At 34.7% G+C, this 19,361-nt stretch overlaps 1 protein-coding gene across 1 annotated transcript; it reads right to left on the bottom strand.

The window, feature by feature from the left end:
* Positions 1-16,462: 16,462 nt before the first annotated feature.
* On the bottom strand, positions 16,463-18,698 carry PRK3 (receptor-like protein kinase 3). Its single transcript, NM_001247554.2, is given in 3 exon segments — positions 16,463-17,094; positions 17,406-18,635; positions 18,638-18,698. Coding segments are annotated over 3 exon segments (1,839 nt in total). The 5' UTR covers positions 18,669-18,698; the 3' UTR covers positions 16,463-16,516.
* Positions 18,699-19,361: the final 663 nt, after the last annotated feature.

Below are 19,361 nucleotides of genomic sequence, written 5' to 3'. Positions count from 1 at the left end.
CACTTTAAATTAAAGAATCAAAATTTTAAAATTTAAATCATCATATTTGTTGAGATAAAATTTACATCTTTTAAAACTATGTTTAAAATATTGTAAATCATGATAACTGAACAATTCAAATTATTTAAAGGATGATTTTTTATTAAAAAAAGAAACTTGTTTAACTCTGATAAATTCAGGTATTATATAAATTGGAAATGAAGAAAACAGTTAACTTTTTTATTTGGCTAATGTCTTGATGTAAGATACATAGAAACAAGAATTATATTTCATTTCTATTATTGTCCCAAGAGATTTGAACTCTTCAATTTGTAGTTTCATTAGTTTACACAATCCGACCTTGAGGTGGTTTGTTGCCACATTTACTGTAAAAATCATTGTAGAAATAGTCATCGATAAAATTACAAAGAGACCTACAAATATAAGGATCTTTGTCATTGCAACAACAAACAAGAGGAGATGCTTCAGCCTTTTGCAAAATACCTATTAAATAAAATTTCATAAATTTATATATATATATATATATATATATATATATATATATATATATATATATATATATATAAAGTATATTTCATATATCTAAGAACAACAAGAAAATAAACTTAGAAAAATTGTAAAAAGTGTATGTTATTCGATTAAGTATTAAAAAATTAAAGCAAGTAAAAGACTTACAAACCACAATCATCATAAAGATAAGGAGAAACGTCAATTTTTTGAAAGTCATATCTTAATATTTGATGTAATGCTTTTGAAAGTAATTTGTGCATGTGTTTAATGAAAATAGTTTTTCCTTTTGTGTCTTATTTATAGGATATTTAGATAACAATTTAATAAAAATAATATTTTGTTAATCCTGTAAATGATTTTCTCTCTCCTTTTTGGTTAATTGTACATTTATGTTAACATGACAATATTCAATTGGAATTGTAATATCCATGTCTTGTATACGTAATATGTTTTGATTTTTTATTTGACTGAACTATGCCATTTTGATATGTGACACAATTTTACGTCATTTGATATGTGACATTAGTATAATCGCCCACTGCACATATTATTAAACTGATAAAAGCAATTTTAAGAATTATTCAATTCCAACATATTACAACATTAACAATTGAAGACCGATAGTGAAATGCAACTATTAAGATACTACTTAAAGCTTATTATTGAAGACAAAACCAATTGAAATTTATCTATTTTAGAGAAACATCAATTTAGTACAAACTACTCAATTTAATCAATCTAATAAAAATAACAAAAACATAACAATGTCATGTCTTGCCTTAAAGAATAGAGGAATACTCACCGCAATGGAAAAGACATCCCTCTATCCCATTTTATACTAAGGTAATTTAACTTGAAAACGAAGTTCAAAAAAAAAGATTTTAAAAACTTTGATTTAAAATAAATTATATAAGTTTATGTGACCATAAATTATTTCATTAAAGATAAATCAAATATTTTAAAATTAAATTGTTACTTAATATAGAAATAAAAATACATTCACCAATCCTTTGAGTGTGAAGAAGGGCGGTGTGTCGGTTGAAACGGGCGAAACTATACTTAAGTTTCTCATTTTGCATAAATAAAATGAATAATTACGGATCAATGAAATAAGAAAAGGTCATATTCGCCCCAATAATATCGAAATAAGTTATACTTGATCCAAGTTATACTTTTTCATCAACATATATATCCTTACAACCATAGTTTAATTAGAGCTATATTTACTCCTCACCCATTCAAATTTCATTTTCAACTTTAGAAAAGTTCAAGTTTGAGGAATCAAAGATCCTAACATGGATTTATTTAAATTTTTTGAAATAATTAATATTACTCCCTTCATCCAAATTTACGTTTTTAAACTTTAATAATCAAATTTTGACATAAGATCTTTAAATCTTTTAAAATAAACAAATTACATATTTAAAAATTACGTAAATAATATAATTTTTAAAATTACAGAAAATTATTGTCTGATTCTCAATATTTCTTTTTTTAAAAAAATACCATATAAATTAGGACAAATATAGTACAATATATTAAAATTTTCATGCAGTAAATAAAGCATCCCACAAAATCAACTTGTTCAACACATAATCGATTTGTATAATTTTACGTTCACATTCATGCATGTACCTGCTCATGCTAAACAATACCAATGACAAGCTATAACAATGAAAATTACATCCTTATTTATATAGGAAAAAAAATGTTGCTATTTTGCTGCAAATAATAAACAATTATGCTCATGGCTCAATATTTCATTTACTTTACAACATTCTCTCTATCACAATTTAGATGTTAAAATGCTAAGTTGAGATCGTTAGTTAATCAAGCGGATGTTTGATCATGTTTCATTTTGAAACTAAAACAATAAGGTTTTATTTTTGAAACAAAAAATGATATTAAGAATCGGATTGTGTTTGATAATGAATACAAATTGAAATTATTTTTAATTTTTTATGAGAAATTTGTAGAAAGAAAAAAGTGAAAAGAACTTTTGGTTGTTCTTAAAGTTCTTGAATTCAACTTGAAGTTTAATTTTGAAGATATATTTTTTGGAGTTCAATCACCAAATAAAATGGAAAAATTTAATGGTTAAATCACAAATGCCCCTGGACAAAATAAGAAGGCTATGGGGACATGAAGAAGGAAAAAATATTCAACATGCCAATATCATATTCTAAGAGATCATTAATTTGTCAAAGAAAGATAAGCTTTCTTATGCGGCTAATACCTTGTTGTAGCAGGTTACACAGAAATTAAAAATCAAACTTCAATAATATATTTTAAAAGAAACAATTAAAGTACAAATGTGCAGCGTGCTAGAACATTTGAAAATTTTATCTTAGTCTCTTAAAAGAAGAAAAAAAATATAGATATTAAGTTGTAAAAAAATAAGAGTGATTATGTTCGTGTTTCAATATTTTATTTATTTTACGATTAAATTTTTCTATAACAATTAAGATATTAATATTAATTGAGATGACTGGTTAATTACAACAGAGAACAAGAAGGTTATAATTTTCTAAGTACATTTAACTGTAGCATGTATATATATATTCTTTTAAGACTATTTATTATCAAAATAAATGATAGAAAGAAGAAAATCATAAACTTTTATATCTGGCTAATGCATTGTAAACTACATAAAACTGGAATCGAACTCCACTTCTATTTTTGTCCTTAGAAACTCAAATTTTTCGATTTGTAGTTTCATTAGTTTGTGAAGGAATATTGATTGTATTGAAGTGTTAACCTAAAAAGGGAATACATGGGAGATATATATAGGAGATATAGGAAGGAGTACTAATCCTAATAGGACTAGGATTAAGGAGTACTAATCCTAATAGGACTAGGATTAGTACACAGTAAATACTAATATTATTTAATACTATTTATTTAATACTATCTGTTATTATCCCCCCTCAAGCTGAGCTGAGCGGAAGCGAACGGAAGCTTGGAACTGAGGTAATCGTGCTGTCGGCTCGGGAGAGGCTTGGTGAGAATATCAGCTGGTTGTTCTACAGTGGGTACATACTGCACAGTCATGGTGCCGGCCTGAACTTCATCGCGAACAAAGAGACAATCGGTGTAACATGCTTCATTCTAGTGTATAGGACAGAATTCTTGGCCACACAGATGGTTGATTTGTTGTCACAATAGAGAGCAGGAACAGTGTGAGTGGCGCGAAGTTCGCGAAGAATATATGTGACCCACATGGTCTCAGCAGCAAGAAGAGCAAGGGCGCGGTATTCAGCTTCAGTCCAGGACCGAGAGACCTTGGGTTGTTTTTTTGTACACCGGGAGATCAGGTTCGGCCCCAAAAAAATGAGAAACCCCGATGTAGATTTTCTGTCATTTTTATCATTCGCCCAATCTGAATCTGAGAAACCCCGAAGCTCCAAGTCCCCGGGTCGAATGAGTAAACCACGACCAAGAGTGCCAAAAATGTACCTGAGAATGCGTTTTAGACAATGGTAATCATGTTCACTTGGTTGATGCATGCGCTGAGCAACTCGGTTGACAGCAAACTGGATGTCAGGACGGGTAACGGTCAGATACTGTAGAGCCCCAATAAGGCTGCGGAAGTGGGTGATATCGGCAAAGGGGGTGTCGTCTCCATTCGTAGACGACGAGACTGCCATCGGTGTTGGTTGACTGGTGCATTTTTCCAGTCCAGCTTTCTGCAACAGATCTCGAGCATATTTTGACTGATGAAGAAACAAGCCGCTGCCTGTCTGAGAAACCTCCATTCCCAAAAAATAATGTAACGGGCCAAGGTCCTTCATTTTGAAGGTAGTATGCATAGCTCGAGTGACATCCTGAATGAGAGCTGCAGTAGAGCCTGTAATAATGATATCATCTACACGTGAAGCCGAGTCCCTGGAGGAACGTTTTCAGACGTGTGTACCAAGCACGGGGGGCTTGCTTGAGCCCATACAGAGACTTCTGGAGTTTGCAAACATGTTGAGGGAAGAGGGGATCAATATAGCCCGGTGGTTGCGTCATGTAGATAGTTTCATCAAGCATGCCATGAAGAAAAGCATTGGAAACATCCAACTGATTAATGAGTCAATTGTTGCGCACGACGAGTGACAGTACCAGTCGAATGGTTTCCTGCCGAATAACAGTACTGAATGTCTCGGAGTAATCAAGCCCATACTTCTGATTGTAGCCTTTAGCAACCAAACGAGCCTTGTACCTGGAAATACTTCCATCTGCATTGTGCTTAATTTTGTACACCCATTTACAGCCACTGGGTGCCGCCCATGGGGCTTAGGTACAAGAACCCAAGTTTTATGATCAGTCAAAGCCTTAAACTCGTCATCCATAGCATGACGCCAATAAGCATTTTTTGAGGCAACAGAATAGGTTGTTGGTTCACTATCGCGAAGGGGTGTATTTGGTAGTATGGTAGCCTGAAAGGTTTTGGGTTTAAAGATACCGGCTTTGCCACGGGTTAACATGGGATGAGTATTGGGGGGTGGCACGGGCGGTGGTGATTCGGGGGTGACCGGGAAGGACCCAAAACGGATCGGGCTGAAGATGTTGTGGGTATGGGGTGGTTCGGGTTGGTTGTGAGTGTGGGTAGTGGTTGCGGGTGTATTATGGGTGACGGTCGAAGGGGTGATGAAGGGTGGCTGGGTAGTGGGTGGAGGTGTGGGGGAAGGTGGTGAGGGACCCTGTGAGTATGTTGGAAAAAGAGGAAGGACGCCAATGAATGATGTATTTGTGGGGGAGGAAATAGACTCGTAGGAAAACTCATTTTCGACAAATTTGACATGACGAGATATGTAGACTTTATGAGTTTGTGGGTCAAGACAGCGATAACCCTTGGAGGTAGGATGATAGCCCAAAAAATACAAGGACGGGATCGGGGTTGTAATTTGTGAGTAGTATGAGGGCGTAGCCAAGGGTAGGCAAGACACCCAAAGACGCAGAGGTTGGTATAATTGGGAAGTTCTTGGTAAAGGAGTTGATAGGGTGATTTGTTGGAGAGGGTGTGACTAGGCATTCTGTTAATGAGGTAGTTTGCGGTGTCTAGAGCTTCTACCCAAAAGGAGACAAGGAGATGAGATTGATGTAGAAGAGTAACCACCGTTTCAATGAGATGGCGATGCTTACGCTCAGCCACCCCATTCTGTTCGGGAGTGTATGGAAAGGAGGTTTGATGTATAATTCCCAGGGATTGCAGAAACTGGCCAAAGATGTTATTTACATATTCCTTTCCATTGTCACTTCGAAAAAGTTTAACATGAGAATTGAATTGTGTTCTGATCATTTTTTCAAAAGTGACAAAGGTGGTGTATGCCTGTGATTTGTGTTTTAGTGGGTACAACCAAGTGTATTTTGTAAAATCATCCACAAAACAAATATAATAGTGAAAACCAGTAAATGAAGGAACAGCAGTAGGACCCTATAGGTCAGAATGAATAAGTTGAAAAGGTGCAATTGTACGCTTCTCAGATAATGTAAAAGGTAATTTATGAGATTTAGCAATTGAACAGGAGTCACAATTGTTTACATGAATGGAAGAAAAATCTAATTGAGACATTAAAGAATTTATTATTTGAGTAGACGGGTGACCCAGACGACTGTGCCACAACAGACTGTGGCCATCACCCGAAAGAGCCACCGGAGCCACATGAACGCTTTCTGAAACTGGGTGGGCAGACGAACTTGTGCCAGGAAGAACGTACAGACCATGCTCACAGGGGCCCTGAAAAATCACCCTCTTGGTAGTATTGTCTAGGATCTGAAAATCATTAGAGGTGAACAAGAGTGAGCAATTATTGTCTTTTGTGAATTGGTGAACTGAAAGGAGATTGGTTTTAATAGAAGGGACGTGGGTAAGGTTACCTAGGTGAAAGATAGCGGTGGGGGTTTTAATGGTACCCGTGCTAGTGTGAGAAATATTAAGGGACTCACCGTTGCCAACAGTAATACCATTGGAGCCATGATTTGAATTTGGAGCGTTAAGCTTGGATAGATCAGAAGTAACGTGCATGTTGGCCCAGTATCCAACAGCCATTCAGAGGAAGGGCCAGCTTAAGATGCATTATTGGCACGGTTATCACTATTTCGGCTCTCCTCATACCGAAACAAGCAACGAACAGCGGTGTGTCCTATTTTTTGACAGATTTGACAAGTTGGACGATCCCGCTCCTAAGTGCCCTGCCCGCCGCTACCGAAGGAGTGCAGGCTGTTGTGGCTGTCGTGCTGCTGACCGTTGTACGGTGGACGACTGCCCTACCGACCGCCGCATGCGTGGCCTCCGCTGTTTCTGCCGTAGCCGTCGCAGCTCCACTGCCGGCCGCCACCATGCCCCCCCGCGATAGTTCTGGCTTGCGGTGAGGGCGGTGGCCGGCTCCATAACAGCGGCTTCTCGGAGAAGAAGTTTGCTCTCCAGATCCACGTTGATTTCTTCACTTTTTAGCCACGAGGAGAGAGTAGCCAGGTCAACGGGCGTTGGACTGATGCGAACCGCCTGTTTAATGGAGGAGTAAGCTGATGGGAGCCCCCGAACGACGCACATGACGAGATCTTTTTTGGTAATGATTTCGTTCACGGTGTCGAGGGTTGTGATGATGGTGGAGACCTCGTCTAAATACTCCACCATAGTTTTCGTGCCTTTGGTAATTGTGTGGAGACGATCACGCAATTGAAAAATATGAGAGTGGAAAATTGATGCATAGCTTTGTTGCGAGGGCCGTCCACAGGGCTGAAGCAGTTGTGTAGGATCGGACGTGTTTCTGAACCGTGGAAGATATGACCGCACTCAAACATGATCGAATCTGGCCATCCACGGCTTTCCAGGCGGCATTGGCCGGATTGGTTTTTTCTAATTTGTCCGTGGCGGTGATGACTGCCGGCGGCGGTTCTGTGCTTCCATCGACGTATTTGAGAAGGTAATTGGCCTCAAGGGCTGTAAGAACGGTGATTTTCCATGTAGGGTAGTTTATGTCTGATAATTTTTCGGGAATCAGGGCATGAAGATGCCTGAGAAGGAGTTTAACGCCAGAAGGAAGTGAATCGAGAGGATCCACCTCGGTTGTCATGGCTGCCGCCGCCCAAGAGAAGAGAGGGAACGATCGGTGCCCTAAAGAGAGAAAAAAAAACCTAGAGAAAAGAAAATCTAGGTTTTCTGGCTCTTGATACCATGAAGGAATATTGATTGTATTGAAGTGTTAACCTAATAAGGGAATACATGGGAGATATATATAGGAGATATAGGAAGGAGTACTAATCCTAATAGGACTAGGATTAAGGAGTACTAATCCTAATATGACTAGGATTAGTACACAGTAAATACTAATATTATTTAATACTATTTATTTAATACTATCTGTTATTAGTTTGCGCAATCTGAACTGGAGGTCGTTTTCTCCCACAAATACAGTATAGGCCGTTACAGTAATAAAAATATATAGCCACACAAATAATTACAAACTGTGGGATCTTTGTCACAACAACAAGGGAAAATATCCCTTCCTTCAGCCTTTCACGAAGTACCTAACAAATAAAATTTCACAATTTATTAATATTATTATTTATTTAATAGATAAATAATTTCATATCAAAAACAAGAAGTCTATAAAATGAACTTAAAAGAAATTATGAAAACTCTATGGTATTCCAGTACTACCAATTTAAAGGAAGTAAAAGACGACTTACACAGTCCTATCATCATAAAGATGAGGAAAAAAGTCAATTATTTTCAAAGTCATCTTAATTTTTGATGTAATGCTCAATACGCCACTTACATGTAATTTGTGCGACTTTGATGATGATGTTTCCTTTATGTCCTATTTATGGCATATTTAGTATATAATTTTTTTTGTTAAAAAAAACAAGATTTTTCGTGAATCTTGTGATGGATTTCTCCCATTTTTGGTCAATTGCAATTAAGTAAGCATGTCATTATTCAATAAAGAATAAGGGACTAACTTCTTTCTTGACAAGGACCCTGAATAAATAATTTAGATCATAATGTATGTCTTATACACATAACGTGCTCATACTTTAATTTGGCTGGACATGTTATTGCATTTGAAATGTGACACAATTCTATTAACTTTTTTATTTAATTTAGCATGCCAAGTTATTTGACACATGTCAACAAAATAAAGAATTATCTAAATAGATGCATATATATGTAATGTATTGATATGTAATATATAAATGTGTGTAAAAAAGTAAAATAAACTAGACCGAGGGGATGATTCATAAAGATACAATGAATAATGAACAAACAGTTGTATGAAAAGAAAACAAATGGATGAAAACAACAAAGGAAAATGAAAAATCTACCAATTTGAAGCTTGAAAAACCTGAGGTGTAAGCCCTATCAATTTAAAGCTTCAAGAATTTGAGTTGTAGAAATTAGCTGAGAGAAGGCGGTGGTTCACTTTTTATTCGTTTATTTTTTATATGTATGTAAAGACAGACATGAAAAATTAATATAGAACCCTTCACCACATGTTGAACAACCAATAAAAGAAGGCCAAAAAGAGTCATGCTACTTGTAAAAAAGTACAAATACCTAATGGTAAAGGTACAAAGGTTAATGCCTTGTTAATCAATTTAGCCAACATGAAAAGAAAAATATAAGTGAACAAAGAAGCTTTAAAACCCCTTGAAGGCTTCATAGAGTACTAATGATCAAGAAAAAAAAATGAAGAACAATTATAATGGAAGCAGAATGTAACTCCTGAAGGTCAATTCCACAAAAAAAATTATCTCACTAACAGAGCTGAATATGAGCAACTATGATACTATTCCAACGAAAAAATGAAACAAACTATCACAATCAAATTCGAGAAGATGAAGCATGGTTAAGGAGAATAATTATTTAAATTGTAGACCAAAAATCTATGAACTTACCCTATAAAAATTGGAGAAATTGAGTAGATATTTTTCTATTATAAAATTTATATGTCCATCCTTGCATATCATGTTTGCAATCTTTTCATATCTCCTTGAAGCAAATGCAAAGGCTTACACATGAAAAAAAAAATCTTACAACACTCACATCAACATTTAACACTAAATGTCAATAACCAAAATTTAAAATAAAATATAAACTGATAAATAACAAAACATACAAGAGAAAGGAGAAAAAGAATCAGAAGCAACATCTATTTAACCCTAAATCCAGTGCATGCAACATTACTAAAACACAAAGCCAAATTGATCAGCGAAATTGGATGAAAAATTGAAACAATCGAATAAAAAGTCGAAAAAATATGATCTAAATTCAAAACAGAAGAAATAAAAGCACAAATTTTGATAGCCGTTAGATACTACTGAAATTCTCTGGGTAGATGATTACATTTGAAAGAAGGTAGAAGAAAGCTAGTTAAAAAGTATCAACTCGAAGATGATAAAAGAGGCCGTCGGTACGGATAATTGGGCGAGTTTCATCGGACATTCCTATTGCCTTCCATGAAGATGAACAAGAACAATACGGTCACTTTGCAGAGCAACTTGTTTCTTAAAATCTTGAATATAGAAGATAAACAGAATCAGTATGTGATTTCCTTTTTTAAGTACTAAAATTTTTGCACATTACCCGATCCAATCTTTCCAATATAGAAGACAATCAAAATTTTCAGAAAAATAAATTGACCAAAAAAGGAGAAAATACGAAGTGCACTTTGACTTACCTTCTTCAAGGACCAATTTTGAGCGAAGAAATGCATCAATTTTTTTTAGAGAAAGGAGTAAGAACCTAAAGAAATTTGGGGAGAAAATGAAAATCAGATTTCTCTCACAAAGGTAAGAAACAAGGTAATACCTGACTGCCCAAAACAAAGAAAAAAATTAGGAGCGAACTTAAATACATACACTGGACTTCAGCAAATAAAATAAAATAAAATGGGCTCAAATATATGGTACAATTTTTATTACTTGTAGTACAATTGTTTGATGTCGGTAGTCCTTTGCTTGTTCACTTATTAATAAGAGCAATAAAATAATATATATTAGAAAATAAAATTTCAATTTTAAATAGTCAGTTTCACGTTCTTCACCAAAAAAATATTTATTAGTTTTTAAGACTTCTACACAAAGAAGTGAATGCACATATTCATTCTTCTCCTTTTCAGTTTCAATTTATTCTGAATTGAAAAGATATATGTAAAATTAAGTTTCTTGGCCTACTTTGATATACATTAGTTCTTTTTTCTTTCTACTTCTACTTCATATGTTTTGTCCCTTCAATTTCACAAATTGTACTTTTACAATCATTTTACGATTTTTGACCATGTAAAGATATGTCCGCTAAGAAGGAAATAAGCGAGTCAGAAGAAACAAAGTGTAAAAACAAGAGCAACGTTGGTGGCATACCGTGATTTCAATATGCTTTCGACTTACGGATATTGAGTAAAATTTATATATTTAATTTAACTTTAACTTCTAGGGGTTATCCGTAATTGCTTTACTCTATATGTATGAAGAATTCTCCACAATATATCATTCCACATGGGGTTCGATCCCCACTCTTTGTTGAATTTTTTATTGACTATGATCACTCAATTTTTAAATTATTTTGGAGGGTGATTTGTGAGTTATCAAAAATGGCGCAGTGGTGATTGAGAATTTAATTGAGATATTAGATTTTAATTTGCTCTATTTGTAGTAATTATCCTTTTTGTAGTGATGAAGCTTGACCAGCGAGAAGACATGTTTGGCTGAAGGTTGGTGTTTTGTGTTGTTGTTGGCTGACATAATGGTATTGAGAAAATGAATGACAATGATAGTCCATACTGTCAAATGAAAATATGGGTGACTTAATTGACATGTCGATTAATGTCACTCAAACCACATGAGCAATCTGAATACCTCCTATACAGCCGAAAGGACAATGGTTCATGTCATCGAAATTATGATTCAATTTCTCCAGATGAAAGGAATTTTTTGGGGTCTAGTTTATGAGGATACCTATGAGCACCTTAGGAATTTCATCGGCTGTAGAAAACCACATATTAGGCTCAAGATATGTGCTCTCAATTTTATTATTGTTAATACCTTCTTTTGATAACAAATCAATAACATATACTTAACTTGAGATAAGTTATCTCATTATCAGTTGTGAAAACTTCGATGTCCAAGAAATAGTTTAGAGACCCCAAATCCTTCATCTCAAAATTCTTTAACCTCTGAAATACTAGCAGTATCATCACTAGTAATAATTATATCATCCACATACAAAATCAAAAGAACAATACATTATGTTGTCTTGCGTTCAAAAAGAGTAGTATCATGTGGGCTAGAACAGAATCCCAATTTGCTCAATATGGAACTAAACATTGCATACCATGTTTGTAGAGCTTGTTTCAAACCATATAATGCACGACGAAGACGACATACTTTATTTGGAGGAAAATTGTATCCTACTAGAGGTTTCATATAAACCTCCTCCACCAAACCTCTCGAGAAAAATCCCACAGTTTCGTTGTTATAATAGAAAGAAGGGTACACACAGAGGTACCACGAGCTACTGGAGCGAAGGTCTTCTCAAAATCAATTCCATACTCTTAGGTGAATCTTCAAGAAACTAATCGAGCCTTATATCTTTCAATAGAGGCATCACATCGTGTATTGATCTTATAGATCCATTTGCAATCAATAACAGTTTTATCAAAAGAAGGGTCAACTAAGTCCCAACTATGAGTTTTTTCCAAGTCCTACAACGTCAGCTTGCTACCAACAAGGATCACTAGATGTTTCTTTGTATGTACTAGGCTCATGTAAATTAAGCATGATACAATAACATTGATAATTACGGAGATAACTATGAGGATTTTATGCTCCTTTTGGAAGGATAGATGAAGCTTATTCGGAAAAAGAGAAGATGAGTGTACCTTAGGATCAACATTCATATAAAGTATGGAACTATTAAGTGGAGATTGATCATGAGAACTGGATGTTGTATTATTTTCATCAACTAGACCACTAGATGAACCTGCATTAAGATCACTTTGAAAAAGCTCTACAGAAGGATTTGAAAAGAATGCAACTTCGCTTGATGAAATGACTTCAAACCTTGAAAGTGAAGAAAATTTAATATGTTTCCAAAAAATAACATGCCGAGAAATGCCAATACGATTTGGCACAGGATTCCAACAACGGTAACCTTTTTGTTCTATCCCATATCCTAGAAAGAAAGAAACTCTAGCAGGAGGTTCTAATTTTTTGAATTCATGTGGTTGAAGAAGAACAAAACAAGCAAAGCTAAATAGTTTAAGTAATGTGTAGTGAGGAGGTATCTTATCAAGACGTTCATAAGGAGAAATGTTTTCAAGAACAGAAGATGGGAGTCTATTGATAGTAAACATTGCAATAAGAGCTTCTTCATCCCCAAAAGCACTTGGTGCAAGATGAATAAATAATCATGGCCCAATCAAAATTAAGGATATACCTATGCTAATATACATTTTGTTCGTCCATTTTTTGGAGGTAGCGGGACAAGAGAATTCAAAAAACATTGATAATTCTATCAAATTGAGTTTAAACTATATTGGCAAAATTAGTATAGATTTGAAGTAATTTTCAATGAATTCTCATTAGATATATCCACGTGAATCGGGAAAAATCATTAATAAAAATGACAAAGCATCGTTATCTGATCATGATTGGTACAAGGGAAGGTTCTCAAACATCATAATTTTTTAAATCAAAAGGAAACTTTGAAATAAAAGGATTGTTATTAAATGGTAAAGCAGGTTGTTTGGCATGTTTACATGCAATACAATCTGAACATTTATCATTAATGTGACCTAAAAACTTACTAGAAACTGAAGGACAAAGTTCACTCAAAGAAAATGACAAAAATGTTGATGTCGTAATGACAAAGGAACACTAAAAGAAACGACACACAATCGAGATATAAGAGATGATTGGGAAATATGAAGACTAGTGAGTTCAAACATACTCCAACTTTATGACATTTCCTAATTATTTGCCCCGTCTAAATATTCTACACTCGATAACCATGAGAAGAAAAATTTACATCATATCCAAAATCATATAATTGTCCAACAAAGATAAATTTAAAATTTAAACTTGGAATAAGGAAAGTATTCGACAAAAACAAACCTGATGGAAAGATAGATCCTTTATAACTAACATTCATATTAGATCCACATCACTATGAATGGATGATAGGCTAAAAATAGTAGCCAAATCAGAGAAAATCTTGAAAGAATACGTCATATGATTACAATATGTTGAATCAAAGTATCACGATGAATTACATGAAGGAGTAACTAGAGCTGCAGGACTGTCACCATTGGAGAAAGGAGTTGACTAAGGAGAGATTGAAGGTCAATTGATGAAGTTCCAGAATTGTTGGTTATTGCAAGAACTGGATTTGACGGCTGATTCAAACGAGATTGATTTTTGTTTAGAGGACGAGTAGGATAATGCTTAATCAAGTGATCTTCATTTTTACAATGCCTGCAAATTGGAGGACAATTCCTAGACATATGTCCCTTCTTTTATTTATTAAATTTAATAATTGGGAAATCGTGTAAGACATGATCAGTTTGACGACAATTGCGATAAAATTTGGCACCAATTCTATTAGTGGCTACAAAAACTAAATTATCCACAGGTGCGTAAGATCCAATCGACTTTCTTCAGATTTTAGGAGAAAAAAAGTATCTTCAAGAGTTGACAAAGGTTGTCGGTTAAGCAATGCATCCTGGGTTGGTTCAATAATCATTGGTAAGAGCCATCAATAATTGAATCAATTTATAATTGTTGCAGTAAGCTAATAATTTAGCAGCAACGGTCAAAATTTCTAAGAATTGATTTAGTCAAGGTTTATTGATTCAATATGGATTCAATCTTTGAGAGAAATTCATAGACATGTTCTCCATTTTATTGTTTCAATATGGATATCTCCTTCATCAATTGCAAACGATAAAGATCAGAAGTAGTATATCGTTGGGATACCCGAAATCATCAAATCACATGTTAATACTTGGAACAAAAGTATTTCAAAACCGTTTAATGATTTGATGATTTCGGCTATCCCAATCTTCCAAACGATCAACTAACTTTTCATTTGTTTAAGTTTTAGTTGTTAGGACCAAAAATAAGCAGGTGTAAATGCGGAAGCTAGCAAAGCAAACCTCGAAAGACCACGAGTAAGAAGACAACGAGAAATATACCAAAAGACACAAAGATTTAACGTGGTTCGGTCAATCGCCCTACGTCCACAAAGGAGATGAGCAATCCACTATAAATATGAGAGTACAAAATACAGAGAGAAACAACCTCAACCAATTCACTCGGAATAAATGGGAGGTTCACACAAGTGATAACGTATCAAACTTGTGAACCACAAATTCTCCCCCTAACCAAAACTCTCAAAGCCCTTTAAGACTACATTGTGAATGCTGATTAAGTTAGAAGGAACATATCTCTATTTATAGAGTCCTAAACCTTTTCCTACAAGAAAATGATTAGTCAATCCAAAACTTTTTCTTAAAAGGAAAACCTATTTATGGTAAGAAATCAGGGCAAATAAAACTCAACATTAGTTTGTTTTGGATAGGTTAAATCACATGTGACATATAGCCCGAATCTCCCTTTCAAAATAGTACGCATTGCCTCACACCAATGAAGATAGTTAGACCCATTAAAAACAATAGAAATAGGTTGGAAATATCATTCTTGTCCATGTATTTGCTCAACAAATTGACCTCAACAAACTAAACAAAATGGAAGACATAAGAGACCCAACAAAGTGATGAAGTAGTAATTGCTATGAACACAATACCAAGAGAAAAGTAGAATAGTGAATATGGATTTGAACAATTCGTGGAGGCTCTAATACCATGTTACAAAACGAGACAAAAAAGCACAAGAAAATGTTGAAAGTTAATAACTCTATTCGCCATTGAATAAAAGAAACTACAACCATATATGTACACAAGAAGTTAAGAAGCAAAATGAAATAAAATATCTATTATGTCTAAATATATACTTTACCATATGTAATATATTTAAATATATACTCTACCCATATTTAGAATGTGTATACAATATTTACCAAGTTTTAACACTGTACAAAAGGATAGTTTCAAGTTAACCCAACATGCCTATTTGACAGCTATATCCATAAGCGTCTTGTCCAAGAGCTACCACTTGAAAAAGAAGTACTTGGACCAAGGAAATTAAATGTGCTTGAAACTGATGGTGAAGATGAAGCATTTGAAACTATGAAGGACAGAAACAAATGGGACACAACTGTGATTCTGATTTAAATTTTATGATGGACCTACTTTTCATCTACTATTTACATTAACATGACAAGAACTTTTAAGAACCTCTTGTTGGGAAGATGAGGTACCACTAAACTAAATTTGTTAGCATCTCATCAGTCATGATCCATCCAAACATCTCACTGTTCCTTTTGGCTGGAATAAAATTCCATTCAGCGCTCCTGTTCGGCTGGAACTGGAATTTTTTTCATGGCTTCTGCTTTTGACATTGTTGAACTTGGAACACTTGATGATAGAGGTGTACTTTGAAATTCGATATTTGGTTCTAGCATATCCTATAAAGAGTGAGCTTCTTTTGATGCAGCAGAGATGGCAGTCTTTAGATTTACTTTTGGTCTAGTCACTTGATATTTTAACAGGCCTTCCTTCCATGTTCTATCAAGACAGAAGCTGTAGATAGAGAGTATGTGCATTGGTTACCTGAAAACAATGAACTAAAGAGAAAAATTGAAAATGCATAATGTTATGTATCCAATATATATACAAGTTTGTGTAATTCTTGATATGGGTTTCCTACTAACATTAAGTGCATGTTGAAGAATCGTCACAAAGTATCCACGACCATGTCACACCAGTTCGATACGTGCATTCATCTCAGGGAACGTAAAATGCCCAGAGACTCTACTGGGAAGAGCTCATTAGACGTTGGAGAAGTCAAACAGGTTTCCGTACTCTCCTCCCTAAAATAAACTGAAACATCTAACCAATCACTACATTAAATCTGTTATCTCTTCTATCCTCCTTATAGCTTCCTTCATGTCGATTCTATGATCATGGTCACTCTCAGTGCATGCAGCTCCTATATAAAGGAACTTCTCCATCATTTCAAGGGAATCCTTTTCTGTTTCTATCTCTGGATCAATCAATTCTGATACTCTATTCTCTTCAATTGCTGACTGCACCCATTGTGCAACGTCAGTTCCAGTAAACTTTTGGTTGCTCAGATATTGTGATGGGAATTTCCCAGTTAGGATTTCAAGAATTATGATTCCAAGACAATATACATCACTTTTTGGAGTGACTTGTTGGTTTAGTATGGCTTCTGGGGATTTATAAGCAAAAAGAGATTGGACAGCTTGCGAATTGTTGACTAGTGGATAAAACGCATAATCTGTCAGAAGTGGTTCATTATTTGCAGAAAGAAGAATGTTGCTAGACTTAAGATTCCCATGAGGTACATCATATGATCCAAACTCTGAATGAAGAAATTTCATTCCATTCGCAACTCCCAGGATGATTTTAACGCGGATACACCAATTTAGCTGAGCATGTGCTGTCCCCCGATCACCTGAATTAAAATTTAATTTGGATAAAAATAAACAACATCATGAAGAGTTTATAATGCGAATATTAATTACCTCAATGCAAATGTTTCGGATGATCCAAAACTGATATTTGATAAAACGTAAATGAGATAGTCTCTACTTATGCACATGAAAGCAAAGCTAGCATTAAGTTGTACATAATATCTATCTATCTATCTATCTATCTATCTATCTATCTATCTATATATATATATATATATATATATATATATATATAATGAAGATGAGAGAGTGAGAGAGAGGAAAATTAAAGAAGAAATGAAATATCCATAACCATGTAATAGGTATAACAGGCTGCCTTTGGGAATGTATTCAGACACCACCAACTTCTCCTCTTTTCCGTAATGGTATGCTAATGGTTGCAATATGTTCTTGTGCCTTATCCTAGCGAGTCGTCTGATCTCTGCATCAAAACATTCCTTATTAAATTTATTGGTTTCCCTCAACCTCTTCACCACGACAGACAGTACTCCATTCCCCAATACTGCCTTGTAAGCTGACCCCAATCCTCCATTACCAAGGACTTCTGCTGCTGCCTTCATTAAATCAGGCATCCCAAATATACCCTTTTCATCATTTACCACAACTAGATCACCCATATCGCTGCCACTTCTTGAGCGTCCTTTCCTTGATGAACGCATAGAGGTGCGAGTGCTCATGCTTCTCTTGTTAAGGTGCACCTTCACAGCCTCATCAAGGTTCTCTTTTTCAAGCTTTTCAAATTGATCATCCTTACGCTTTGACTTAAATAATATAGCTACCAATAACAAGACAACCACTAAGCCTACAATTATCCACTTTGTACTTCCAGAACTTTCAGACTTTTCACCATAGATTACAGCCTTACACTCCCTCCCTATTTGATTTCCACACAAATCAGGATTTCCTTGAAAGGGGTTGGAACCAAACTTTGACAAACTTTGCGGGATTAGACCTTGTAATTTATTATTTGACAAGTTTATAGTTGCTAAGTTAGGCTGTGACAAAGATGGAATAGTTCCTGTGAATTCATTATTCTCCAAATGAAGTTCTAAAAGATATTTTAAACTTGCTAAAGACTCAGGGATTTTCCCTGAAAACTTGTTGCGCGAGAACCATATTTTCCAGAGAGATGCCATTTTGGAGAAGAAATCTGGAGGGATGTCTCCGGAAAACTGGTTTCCATCAATGAATAAAGACTTGAGAGCACCAAGTCTAAAAAATTCAGGAATTGATCCAGAGGAAGAGTTGTTAGAAAGATTAACAACTCTAAGGCCTTGAAGGCTAATTAATACATCAACATCAAGATTCCCAGAAAGGCCAATCCCACCAAGAAGTAGGGCTTGAATAACATTATTATTATTATTATCACATTGTACACCAAACCATTTGTTATTATTATCACAAGGATTTGTTCCTTTTTTCCAAGAAGAATCAAGAAGTGAAGTATTTAATAACAATTCTTTAAATTCAACAAGGACTTGATCATCTCCAATAGAAACACAAGAAGTAATTGAAAAAAAAAAACAAATAAAACAATAAGGACATGAGCGGCCATTTTTTGTGGACAAACAATGAGCCGCTCTCCAGAGAGAGACAGAATTTTCTGTTAAAATATATTTTTCTTGGAAGGTATGTCATGTTTATGTGTTTTTTGTTGGGATTAAGGTAGATGACAAACATTTGTGCCAGCTGACACAAACTTGTAGATTTACAAACACAGGTTGACCGAGCCCTTCTCTAAATAAACAAAAATAATTAAGGATAAAACTTATACATGCATGTTTTGTGTTTAAATGTACAGTTTATTAATTAATCGACATGAGTTTTATTTCACATTAAATCAAACAATAATGAAAATTGCATTAGTTTGGCGTGGGTGCATTCTAAATAACTCAAAAATAAGAAAAAACGTTTTTATTGCTTCTATTTATAGTCTCCAACATTATTTTATTTTATTTTTCATCAAAAGGCAAAACTAGGGCATGCATAGTTTTTACTATAAACTCGCCCAGGTTATAATTGCTTTCAATAGTTTGGAGTAATAATAGTTTGATTGGTAATAGTCGTAGCATAATTAGTTCCTAAGCTATCTGCATACACTTCGTGTTGAGCAAATATAGGAGGAAATGTCAAAATGGTGGGCACGAAAAAAGCTTGTTCCTTCGTGCCTTGTTTGGATAGTGTATATATCTGCCACCCTATTCTGTTCTTGGAATATGTGCATGCATCAACGTCTTTGTTGCTCTCC

The sequence above is a fragment of the Solanum lycopersicum genome, chromosome 5, assembly GCF_036512215.1.
Source record: "Solanum lycopersicum chromosome 5, SLM_r2.1".
NCBI classification, from domain to species: domain Eukaryota; kingdom Viridiplantae; phylum Streptophyta; class Magnoliopsida; order Solanales; family Solanaceae; genus Solanum; species Solanum lycopersicum.
The sequence above is the reverse complement of the archived record's forward strand: the minus strand, read 5'-3'. Positions and strand labels throughout refer to the sequence as shown.